At 35.7% G+C, this 13,122-nt stretch overlaps 1 protein-coding gene across 7 annotated transcripts in view; it reads left to right on the forward strand.

Moving 5' to 3' along the window:
* The window catches only part of LOC139960791 (inositol 1,4,5-trisphosphate receptor-like), an 88,432-nt gene that overhangs the window by 57,862 nt on the left and 17,448 nt on the right, over nt 1–13,122 (forward strand). For 5 of the 7 annotated variants that reach the window (XM_071959334.1, XM_071959335.1, XM_071959336.1 and 2 more), the window contains 9 exons: nt 1,466–1,666; nt 2,712–2,963; nt 3,788–3,913; nt 4,073–4,201; nt 4,509–4,629; nt 5,671–5,846; nt 7,876–8,024; nt 9,385–9,496; nt 10,190–10,249. In XM_071959334.1, the coding sequence (XP_071815435.1) occupies nt 1,466–1,666; nt 2,712–2,963; nt 3,788–3,913; nt 4,073–4,201; nt 4,509–4,629; nt 5,671–5,846; nt 7,876–8,024; nt 9,385–9,496; nt 10,190–10,249 (1,326 nt within the window). The remainder of the gene's footprint in view (nt 1–1,465; nt 1,667–2,711; nt 2,964–3,787; nt 3,914–4,072; nt 4,202–4,508; nt 4,630–5,670; nt 5,847–7,875; nt 8,025–9,384; nt 9,497–10,189; nt 10,250–13,122) is intronic. The other 2 variants (XM_071959339.1, XM_071959340.1) reach the window with 1 other exon arrangement.

A 13,122-nucleotide genomic window follows, 5' to 3' on the forward strand; every position in this document is an offset into this window, starting at 1 on the left:
CATGTTTATTAAAGGGATGTCCACTCACTGTATTGTAATGTCCAAACCAATTCTTTGTAATAGTATATATGTTGAAATGCAAACATCTTAAAAGTTTTACGTTACTACTGCAACTTCTGCAGACATTCCGCCAAAGTAAAATAAAAACTCATGAAGGTAAATGGAAACGAATGAAAAAGTATTCACTTTAGATAGGACTAGGATGATGAAATTTGACTGTTGGTGCCTGAAATAAACCAAAACACAGGAAAGGACTCTCCTGACTGTAACAGTTTAACCAAACAAATTATTGAGTAAATTGTAATGGTAAGATATATGGCCTTTGTGTACTATGTCTAGCTCATTTTAACAATTTCACTGTTATATACCTTTTTTTTATAACTATACCTTTTTTTTTTTATCTCTTTAAATGCATTTCTTTACTGTTTCATTTCTACTGCTGGCAAATACTTTGGAGAGCAGAGATAAGAATTGTACTTGTGAAATTTCTTGAAACTGACTCTTCAAATTTTACTTCCAATTATTATGACTATTTTATGACTTATAGATCTAGAGCTTTTGTAATGATTAGAATCTCTCACTATTGTTTTCTATTGGTCGTTTCTGTATTGTATTGCTTGTATTGTAACATTTAAAATGCATTTCTCCAAAGCATCGACCTTTCAATTTTTGGAAACTCCATTACCAAAGGTGTTTTTATGTCCTTTAATTTTTTGGTTCAGACTTTACAAACTTCAGCTGTTTGTTAAGTTTTTAGCAGTGTTTCATGGTGCGAGTTCTTTCTTTCGTATATATTTGTCTTCATTTTCTCTTTCTTTAATGGTATTCATTCCTCCTCATAGATTTCATTTTTTTTCTTATAAAGGAAACAGCTTGGTAGAGAGAGGGGGTGGTAGAGGGTAGAGGTGGAAAGAGGGTTAGAAGATCATAGGAAAATCTTGTAAATGTTTGACAAGTACCTGTGACTCCTTGCCTTTATCCTGTCCCACCTTTAACAATTATGGTGGTAGTTGTCATTTCTCTTAAATAGTTAATTAATAAATTTCCTAATTAACCTGGATTCTTACTGAATGATGCCACTTTTGAAATTCTGCTATAAAGAATTTTGAACATTACATCGTGGCAGTGAGTTTTGGTCATGCAAGTGTCACGTCGATCTGTCCCCTTCCCTCCTCCCCTCTCCCCTTTCCCCAACAAATTATTTGTTTCCCCTAAAACTAAAGCTGAAGGTACCATTATGTTATTACAAACAACATCACTCGACCCAAAATTATTGCAATTCTTTTCCTGGATCAGTCAATTTTTGCAAGTCTGCCACACTCCAATGTGTCTCAGACTTGAGTAACTTAATCTGGGCAGTAATAATTAACTGATTCGTAAGAGTCAATGTATTCTACATGCTCTCATGATATATGCTGTTCTATCTGAACATTACTTATGTTGAAAAACTGTTGTCATTTCTCAGCGCTTGGAGGCAGAGACCATGTTACACATTTACTTGGATAATGTACAACTCTGTACTGACGTGTCAGACAAAGTAGTCCAGCATTTTGCACACTGTATTGCAACCCAAGGCAAGCATGTCCAGTACCTTAAATTCCTTCAGACTTTGGTGAAAGCAGATGGCCAGTTTATCAGGAGGACACAAGATATGGTGATGACAGAGGTGAGTGTGTGGATCCAATCCTGTCAGTAGAACCAGTTATGGTGCAGCATTATCTAGTAGTGTCTGGTAGATGTGAGGTGGTGTATGGCAATCATGCTTGTTACCTCGGTTGGGATGCTATGTTATATTGCTGCACTGATAATAATAATTATAATAATATGTGTAAAAGTATGTTGGTCTGACGTTTCGATTCTAGCAGGATCTTCTTCAGAGGCTAACATTTTTAGCCTCTGTAGACGATCCTGCTAGGAATCAAAACGTCAGGCCAACTTCCTTTTTCACATTCTCTTACAAAGGCTCTTTAGTGGATAAGCAGTTTTCTAACAGTTTTATTTTATTTAAATAGTAATAATAATCAGCAGTTATTTGTAAGACCCATAAAGCGACCACAAATGTGGGAGAAACCCGCAAAGGCTTATGCATTGCAGCTTACATGTTGGGTGGCTTCCAATTCAACATTTGAGCTCAAATTTGGAATCAAATACCACCCCCTCTCCCCCCCCCCCCCCTTGTAATCCGTCACAGCACATTAGTTGCCATGTTTGAACGCCATATTGTAACCACTTTTTAGAATGCAACTTAATTCTACATGGTTATAATGATAGCAACTACTGTTGGTACATTGATAGAAGGAAACATCAAGTTTGGGTTATGAGGCACGTTCAGTGGTTACTCCACCCAATAACCAAACCCATGTGCAATGTCAGGAAAAGTTTTCCTTGGACCATTTGACTATAAAAGAACTTTTCAAATATAAGAGAGGAAACAGGTTAAGGTTTCATAATTTTATCGTGATAATATTGTACAGTACATCACCTGTACATAAGGTAGAATGAGCCACCAGGTTTTACAAGAATTTTAAAGAAGATCAATGCATTTAGCTGTGTCTGAAGGAAAGGCAGAGCCGATTTGAAAACAAGGAAAAATATGTTAACTTTACATCCCTTTGCAATACATAAGGTTAATCGAAAACAAAAATCTTTTAATAAACAACAATATTCATCATTCAGATCAAGTAAATATATATTTTGTTCTTATTTTTCAGCTGATCAACGAAGGTGACGACGTCCTTCTGTTCTTCAGCGATAAAGGTTCCTTTCATACGTTTGTTGAGATGATGATTAATGAGAAGGAGAGGTTGGATCCTGACAGCCTGCTGCAGTATCACATCCATCTGGTTCATCTCCTGGCATGCTGCACGGAAGGAAAGAACGTCTCCACAGAGATCAAATGTCACCATTTACTGCCGCTGGACGATATCGTTAAAGTGGTGACGCACGTGGACTGCATTCCAGATGTGAGTGCTTCGTGTAGAAGGGGTCTCTACTCTGTGTCTTTCACTTAAGTTATGCAATCGAAAACACTGTTACAGTCACTTGGTTTTCGCTTCAACTTCGAAGCAGCATTTAAAAAATACAGGTCTGGCTGTGCTTAGGTATCAGACTTGTAATATGAGTAAACAGCATAAGTACTAGTACTAGTAGAAGTTCTTTTGTTAAGATTAAGAATATTTTTTAGATCCTCCTACAAGCAGGAACTAGCTAAGAAGCCTCATTGGCTTATCAAAGCCGCAAGCTGACCGAAGTCAGACTCTTAGATTCATATTTAACGTCCATGATTATGAATTGTCTGTAACTGGACGACATACATTAATCTTGGAGGTACAGGTATGCGCTCACTATCAGTCTGCTTGGAATATCTGTAATATCAGTATTCTGGGCCTATTAAAGCAATGTTGCTATAATCGTTGTTTTGAAAGTAACATATTTAGTGATTTTTAAACATCTGTTGGTGACAGGTTATCAGCAGACTAACAACATGGGGCTGTTTTCATTCAGTATCGTCGAATGGCTGTTTTAAGATGCAGCCTTGAACTAAACATATCGGATCGTTATGTTAGACCTTTTAAATATCAATATTCTACTTAGACCTTCCCCATGTTAATTGTTATGTAAGGTGTAATTATATGTCTTTCTGTTTTCCTTACACAAACTGAATGAATATTTGTTATATACTAACATGTATGATTGTAGTTTTTCTAGGTTGTTAATCCTATTAAAGCATTCTGCCTCTCACATTTAATAAATTATGTAAACTGTTGACATTTTTAATATTTTCCAGGTAAAGGATGCATACATCAATTTTCTGAATCACTGTTATGTGGACACGGAGGTAGAAATGAAGGAAATATACACCAGCAGTCATATGTGGACACTCTTCACAAATTTCCTGGTGGACATTGACAAGGTAGTAATTCATCTTTATTTATGAATTAATATAATTATCAAAGTAACTGTTTTGTTTGGGTTATGAGTCAGAGTCTGGTGTGTCGTGAAAGAATCGTTTTTTGTAAATATAATGAATAAATATAAGAAAATAAATATATATATCCTTCCTTCCTTTCAGATTTGCAATGCAACCCATGATAGGAAGCACACCGATACCAAATTGGAGAAATATGTCACTGAGACAGTTATGAACATCATAACTATGTTCTTCAGCTCTCCTTATGCTGACCACAGTAGCACTGTACAGGTACGAGCATTGTCTTTGAATATACCAGTAGCCTAATCTGTACTGTCATACATGTAGTAAACTTGAAAATAAATTTACCTTGAATGTATTATTGTACTCTTTGGTTATGTAGATCTGGTTGTAGACCATTTTATCCCCAACAGGCTTAGCAAACCTTTTGACCCATACTTTCTTGGGCCACCACCATATTTTCCTCTGCCCAGGGGCTAGCGCCTTCTTGGCTCTCCCCTGATCAAGCCTTTTAAATTAAAAGAAGTAATTTTAAAGCATGTTACAGATCTTAAAGTCAACTTTGTTACTTATTTAGAGCCGGCAGCCAGTTTTGATACAACTTCTTCAAGGTGCTTTCAGAGTGTCTCAGTGTGAGTGGTTGTCAGGACAACAGAAGTACCATGTTGAGAATTGCATCAAAACCCTTACAGATATAGGTAGGCACTTTTCATTGATATGAGAGTGTTATACATTTCTCAGTATTTTGTTGAAACATATTCAATGTAGCTAAATTGTTCCTTGTGTGTACAGCATGGAGAGCCAGTTCAACCCAGCTTTAAGGATCATGCTTAGGAGATGGACACAATAATGATAACACATTTTGTTGACATTTGCAAAATAAATGTAACTCCCTCCTGAAATTAAAATATGTCTGTACAGTTCATATTGACTGGGCTGACAAAAGTCTCTTAAAAAGAAACATCTCTAAAGTGAACTGAAATATCAGTGCTGTGCATAACATTACAATGTTGCATAATGTAGAGAAATTGCCATGTGCTGGAAGTATGGAAACAAAATTCTGAACCCATCTTTTAAAACTGAACCATACAATACATAATTTGTTGTAGTGGGAAAGTCACTGGATATATCAGTTAGCCAGTGAACCTTAGCCCTAGAAGTGTGAACATGTTACATACACTGATAGTTATATATATTAAGGGGGACATAATAGAGTCTGCTACTTGATGTGTCCTCATGTTACCTAATTTACACAAATCATGTAAGGTATTTCACAGGATGTTATTGATCATACACAGATATTCTCACGGTCAGTACTCTAAGCAGTAATCTAAACGTACCTTACATAGCAACCAACTAACTTGTCCATCTGCAATATTTCACCTACGCACTGTTTGCATACTAATCAGTGCATTTAACGTATGTTAAAGACAAGCTGCCATATTCATCCACAACATGCTGTCAAGAGCTGTATGTTCTTGAGTGCTCAGAAATACTCTCTCAGCAGACTATAGGTAAATTAAAGATGATCCAAAATTTCACACATTCAGTTGTATTCGTTTGATTGCTGAAGATTTTAGCTTCTTGCAAGCAAATGTGTGAAGTTTGTTTCCTCTCTATAAAGTTGAATGTATAACTTTTGTTGGGAGGGATTTGATGATATGGGTGTTTTCTACAAACGCAATTTGAACTTTTTGTGCTTGTAGCTATGTCGATTTCATTTTCATCTTTTTTTACAGCAAAGAAGAAAGATTTCCCCATCCCAGTGGATCTTGACAGTCAGTTAAATGATCTGTTCTCAAAATCTCAGATTGTGTCTAAGAGCACTCGTCTTTGGCGTAATCACAACAGGGTCAGACGTGATTCCATGCCAGCAATGCCAAGAGATTACAGGAGTATCATAGAGGGCCTACAGGTCTGTACTTTATACTAACTTTGGCACAAAGGAAGTCTGATGTTTTATTGTAACACGAAAAGTGTTATACATTCACAGCGACACTTTTTTTTGGCCTTCTTTTTGAAGCCTTTCATGAAAACATTTATTTGAGAGACAAAACTAAGCCGAAGAACAAAATCATAGAGTTCATCAAATTTGGGTTTTTTTTCTACAAAAAACATAACACGTAGATCCTTCAGTTACCATATACCATCCTGCGCACTATTAGTCTAACACTATACAACACAAGATGTCCTATATAAAATTACAGGCCTTGTCAGTGGTATCAAGTCTTGTTTAATTTAATATAAAGAAGGACTTTACAAAACATCTCACAAAACATGTTAATAAATTTCATAGATCTCATTAGGAGCATCTTTACAACAGTCGGTCTGTTCAGTATGACCTGTAACCTTTCATCATGTGCGATTTGCAGACCTAAGCAAAACTGTGATTTAGTTGAAGTATTTGATTGTTCCATTCGGACCTATCAGCCTAAACAGGGATTGTTCTTTCTTCAAACTGTAGAGGATTGCAATGTATTGTGTAATAAATCAGTATGCACATTTTTGTGTAGCAGCTATGGGGTTTATGACTTCTTTCCCACGATGATAAGCAAGCTGAAAATCGTAAGGTAGTTGTACAAAAACTTTACACATCTTTACATATTTGGCAAGTTAGCAAATACAACATACAACATAAACCATTCCCATATAGAAACACCTTAAATTTATGAAGTTCATAATTTTGTCAGCGGTATTTAGCCAATAATTTGTTTTTTGACCAGTTTTCATGATATTGTTGTATCTTTACCTCATTGCTTCAGTCTGATGAGCAGACAGAAACGAGAGGGAAAAAAGATGAGGTTTGTCAAGGGATGATGCCAGACAGACTGCGTCTTCATTGTTCTGTGTAGCCTCTGTCAAATTTTGGACACTTAACCAAATCTTTTTCTTATAATTAATATTCAGTTTATAATTCTAATATTTCTTGACAGTTTCCTTTTACTGAAAGGCATTTGTGAATTAAAGTGTTCGTTAAAGCTTCCTGGTAAACCTGTAAAAATCTGTTTTGAGTTGTTAGAATTGTTGATTATAATTTTAACAACTTGCACAATTTTTTGACAACATATGGGTCAAGAAAACTTTCATCGTGGTTTCATTGTGAAAATAATTCAGCAAATGTGATAACGTATTAAAATGCAAACCAATCTCAGATCACTCTAAGAAGCTGATTACTAACACAATGTAACCTTTATTGTATACTACACTAAGGTCTACTACTGCCAAGGCTTTCTTTGTGGAATACTGCACTGCACCATCTGCTATTATTTTCTTCAACATCAGATAACAACCTTCTATTACTGTATATTTAATTGCTGTGCATTGGCAGAGACAACAAAATCAGAAACACAAAACTATGCACCATAACTGTCCTCTTAACCCTTTAACAGTGCAACAGTGCAATGTGACCTAGTTTAGTAAACAGCAGAAAGTGAATTTTCTTGGACTCACTTTACATCAATTCAGAGGAATTTTTGTTACAAGAATCTTTATATCAATGGATAGGGTAACAATTGTTGATTTCATATGAGATGAGTTTCACTAATTTTGGGCCATTATATATGCAAATATGCAAATTAGGTCTCCAAATAGCTTATTTTGGAATACATACTACCAATAGCACATTTTGTTTTTGGTGGTTTGATTTTAACAAAACAATGGGCAAGTTGTACATGTTCATTGGGTTGAAATATGGCTTTTTTGGGAGGTAATAAAGAGAACATGAAAGATTTGTCCCATTGCTCCTCACCCCTTCCCCTCATCCCCTACCCCACTCCAACTTATATATAGACCTGTTGCATTGTCATGCATATGAAGTTACATTACTGTCTTACTGTATGAACATTCACGGTTCTGTTACAAATACCACCAAAATTTGTGACCTCTTTCTTTGTCATTTTTCCCAAGTTTTACAATAACTGTATAATCATGTTGATAATTTACAGGACATTGTATCAATTCTGGAGGATCACCTTCGACCTCTGGTTCAAGCTGAACTGTCTGTATTGGTTGACGTGCTCCATCACCCAGAGTTGCTATTTACCATTGGGACTGAAGCTAGACAGAAGTGTGAAAACGGTGGCTTCATCAGCAAGTGAGTGCTAGCGGGTTTTAACGTTACACAGTGAAATTGTTATTGCTGTGAGCAGTATGGAATGTAAATTGTTCTGTCTTCATTGATTTAGAATTAATATTTAGAGACTTAGTCAATGTAGAGTGCACCAGACTTATTGCAACATTCAGGCAAAATTTGTATTTATTCACCGCACCAAATGCCTGTGGGCAACCCAACCCTAAACGATAGTTCACATTGCTGCTGGTTTATCAGAAAGAAGATATCAATTAATCCAGAATCTCTGATGAGTTTATCAAATCAAGTTTGATGTAATAGTTAGAGATTAACCACCATCAAAAGTAATACCCAAATTGACCAATGGTGATGGCATGAAAAACAATGTGTGTCATCAGAGATACCTTGTATTCAAGCCCGCTGTTCCTTAAGCATGACACACATTATAGAGTAGTGAAGCAAGGCCACCACACCTTCATTTACTCTGTATTTATGTCCGAATGCTCTCCATTTCAAAACATATTTTGACTAATTTATGGGAGTTACTATACAAAGCTTCCAACTAAACCCTCTTGGTTTACAATACTAATGGTTCCTAGTCCTTAAATGTGTTAGGATTCTTCCAGAAGCAATCAATGAGTTCCCATGGAAACCCCATAGAAACTTGGATTGATGCAAAAAGAGGTAACTTATCAAATGAGCCAAATGACTAAACAAATTGACTGATGTATAGGAAAAGTTTCAAACCCTTTTACCTTATTTTATACAAGTTTTCCTATTGTTATCTATCATGATCATCATCTGATAACCAACTTCCAGGCCACAGTTAATAGTTTCCACATGTTATACCGCAGAGTATCACTGGGAATTTCTGTGATGGATTCAACTCTAAAACTTAGTCTTTCAGTTTTTATTACCAACTGTTGTTTAACATGTTCATGACCTTCATTGGCTACCTGTCAAACTGCGTATTGATTACAAGGTACTCCTGTTAACCTTTAAATGTATTCATGGTATTGCGCCACACTACTTGGGTGAACTTGTTCAAAGTTATACCCCAACTCGCCGCCTGCGCTCTAGCACCCAATCATTGCTCTCTATGCACCCTGTGTCCACTAAATCTTATGGCGAGCGATCTCCAGTACTCCTCAACCCTCCTTTGGAATAAACTCCCACTCAACATAAAGAACGTCGTGTCTGTGGAGATGTTCAAAACTGTTTTGAAGACACACCTGTTTTCATTGTTATAATTGTTATGTTTACTCTTATTGTATATTGTGTGTACATATCTTTCACTTTCTTTTGTACAGTGCGGCGAGACTTTATTGTAAGTTGCGCTAATAAGAACTGTTTATTATGATTATTATTATGTTTGTTTCCTCAGACTTATCAAACACACTAAGAGCCTTCAGGAGGAGAAAGATGAGACGCTTTGCATACAGGTTCTACAGACGCTCCGAGAAATGTTAACCGTGGAAAAGGAATTTGGAGAAAGGGTATGTAGTTTATAATCTAACTATGGCAAGTCTTGACATTTATGTTGTTTGTCATAGACACCTTAGTGCAGCATCTCATACTTCCATGGCAGTATTATTATATTTTTTTATTTATTTTTTTTTTTTATTAGAAAAAAGTGGGAGAGGGGGACTGTGCAGGTTTGATAACTGCCAGCCAATTCTTATGGTTCTCTGAAAGCATTTCGGAGCAGGAAGTAGTCATTAGGAGAAAATGTTAAAACCTGTTCAAGTAGATTTTGTATTAACTGCGTAACAAGAAAACGTATGGATTGTATGACAAATGACAAAACTATGAGGGTGACAAAAGGTGAGTACGGCAGGGGGTGGTTTCATCCAGTTTCAATATTGAAAAATTATTCAGTAGAGTTCAGATCAAGGATATAATGATATTGTCAATCTCAGCAGTTACTTGGAAGGTTTAGTTTACTTTAGGATTACATTTTGATACATTGATATGTGCATCCCTTGCCTTCAGACTCTTGGTAAATAATACCAAGATTTATGAACAATACTATACCAGGTTACTAGGAACCAGTCCATTGCAGGAAATCTTTATTTCCATTTATCACAATCACTCCTCTCCTATCATCAATATGTTTGTTTGATGTCTTGAATTTGTGACATTTTCATGGCTAATGCCTTATTCACATCACATACTTCCACGGTCAACAGCCTGCTGAGAGCAGGATTGTTGGAGTAGGATCCAAAGCTGATGAGGAGGAAAGTGCTCGGGTAAGTCCACTTCCCGCCTCTGCCATCTCCTCCTGCTCGCCAGAACCTTGCAGCATCAACACTCCTTCGCATATCCCTATGTAGCATGTTGATTGATGTATCCCTCGGTGATTGGTTGCAATAACACAAAACTATATTTTATACTTATTGTTCATGACCGAAAAAGTAGGTCAAAGCAATCTTCTGGTGAAAGATTTGCTTCCTTAATATTCTAGTTATTGAAAGATTTTGGGGAAATTAGCATTCCGTACATGTTGCTATGTTTAGTCTGCCCCAGTACAGTTAATATTGATATCTTTGTCGGGGAGGAATGTGTGGGGATGGAGGGGGTAGAGGGTATCAGGTAGGGGGTGCGGGAGAGGTAAGTTGAAATGCTTAAAGTCAAACTCGCAATTGGGCCTCTAACTCCCCATATTTGTCAGTGTAACTGTTAGCCAAAGAGGTGGAAGGATCTGGTGAAAGCAATATGTACTGGGGAATACTAACCCTACACAAAAGTAACCCTTGTGTGTATCTAACAATATGATGCAAGCAAACCAAACAGAATAGATAAGATCATGATAAAACAAAGATCCTGTTACTTTAATGAACTGTAACAGGTAAAATTTCTCTTTAATGGTTTTACCTTACTCTGTCTGTTTCAGCTGATGGTTTTCTGTGTCTGTAGTGATAGTTAAAATATGTGAGTTGGTATTGAATCTAGTTGTTCTTGCATACTGCATCTTGTACCAAACCAACTGACAGCCTTCAGTTATATTTATTTGTTTGATGGTTGCAAACCTTTAGGTACATGTATGTCATATAATCTTAGGGCACTTATGTGTGTGGTACGTATCTCACACTAGTATGGAAGTATGGAATGGCCTACCATATTGCATCCGGTATTGTGATGCTACTATCAAGAAGTGACTTTAAGATGTGAAACCACCTTTGTAGGAGAAAGTGAGTGTTACTGTAGGTAGGGCTAGGTTAGTAACAGTAAAGATCTATTTGTGATAGAAGTACTATCACACTAGCAATGTCTTTGATAGGGAAAATTAATAAGACCAAAACCATTCCCTTGCTTCAAAAAATTCTCTGATTAGAAGAATTGATCATTATCAGGGAAATACTCACATCACATTTCATACCTTAATGGAGCTGAATTCAAACTTTAAGGAGTAGAAATTATCTTCCTTTCAGCTTATATAACTGTATATTCCATAAATAGCCACAAAGTTATTATATAGTTGTCTAACTTATTATTGAATTTAAGAAGTGCAAATAAGGGCAAAGTAATGTTTATTGAAACAGATACAATTGTTGGCTTTCAAATGGCAAACAACCCAGAGTGAGTCAAATTCTGTGATGATTCTGTAAGGACTGTCAGGTTCTATAGTACCATACAGTGTCTTAGTGATATTAAGCCATATTTTAGTTTATTTTAGGTTTGTTGAAATGATGCTATATTCTCTCTTGCTTGTCTCTGTGCTTGTCTCTATGCTGCCTCCAATTAGGTGAACATTATCAAATGTCTCCTATATTGATTGATAGATGTTTTCTTGAGTGTGCATTGTTGTTTACTATTTTTATGATTTATTTTAATGCATGATGATGGATGTTGTAAGACACTGTTTTCACTTCACTGTGTAACTTCAACATGTTTGCATGCAATGTTCACCAGTGTGTATATGTTGTTATTTGATTGGGGTGAATAGTACAAAGTGTTGGATACATTGTTCAGAGGAGATACAGATGGACAAGCAAATATTGGAATAGAAAAACTGCCCAAACCCAATAAAAGTGATGTATGTTTCAGTTTAAGTCTGAAAGAATTAAAGACTGCTGTTATAAAAAGCCATTGTAAATAGAATAGAGTAACAGTAACCTAAAATTCATTTTTTAACAGTAACCTAAAAATTTAGTTTTTAGTAATGCAAACAGAATTAATTAAACTCTGCTTGGTATACTCGCAAGCCATTAATTTCATTACATAACCCTGTGACAATGGTATGCGTTACACTTAATATTTAGTCTTGAAAATGCTAGAAAAACATTTCCAATATGAACTTTGTTCAAGAACACTGAAATGAAAATGTCAGTTAGAAAACAAAGACAGAATAGTTAATTACTTTATAATGAAAATTTTAAATGTAATATTAATTTCAGTACAATTTTAATGTAATGCTTACTTCATCCCAAATGGTAAGAATCTTTGTAACTTGTTCAACTGAAAATATTTATTATGTTTCAGCCATGTCTTATGAGTGCAATAACTAACAAAAGTCTCACTTTTCAAAGCCAACCAGGTTTACCCCGTGTTTTGGAAGTGGTCCAAATTGCATTTCACTTTCAAACCTTTGAGAAATTTCTTCAAGAAAGGTTCAGTCTTAAAAAAACAAGATACTGTTCAAATTTGGCAGAATCTACATTGAAAAGCAAAAATTTAGACAACTTTTATCTTGATTTAATGATTAAGAAATAAATTGGTGTACTCTTTGTGGCAGAAGATGTGTTTATTGTTGCTTATATCACAATGTTTTCTGTGTGTGCTCTGAATATCTCTTGCATTTGATGATTGAATAGTTATGGTTGTTTTCAATTGCACAATTATATCGAGTGAGTGTACTTCATACCTGATTATATTTGGGGCACATATTAGGTAACTGCTGCTAAACCTGCTTACAGTTACCCTTGGTGTTGGATGGTTTCATATATCTTTAATTCAGTCTGTAAAGAGATATTCATCTGCTGATGAAAACCATATTATATGGAAAGTCTTCATCAGATGAACTATGAACTACTAAGAATTTTAACTTGATAGTCATTTATGTGAATTACAAGCTCGCAGAGTGCCCATCCCTACTAGCTATACAGTTATCGTATTCATCATT

The sequence above is a fragment of the Apostichopus japonicus genome, chromosome 20 (assembly GCF_037975245.1).
Source record: "Apostichopus japonicus isolate 1M-3 chromosome 20, ASM3797524v1, whole genome shotgun sequence".
NCBI lineage: Eukaryota > Metazoa > Echinodermata > Holothuroidea > Aspidochirotida > Stichopodidae > Apostichopus > Apostichopus japonicus.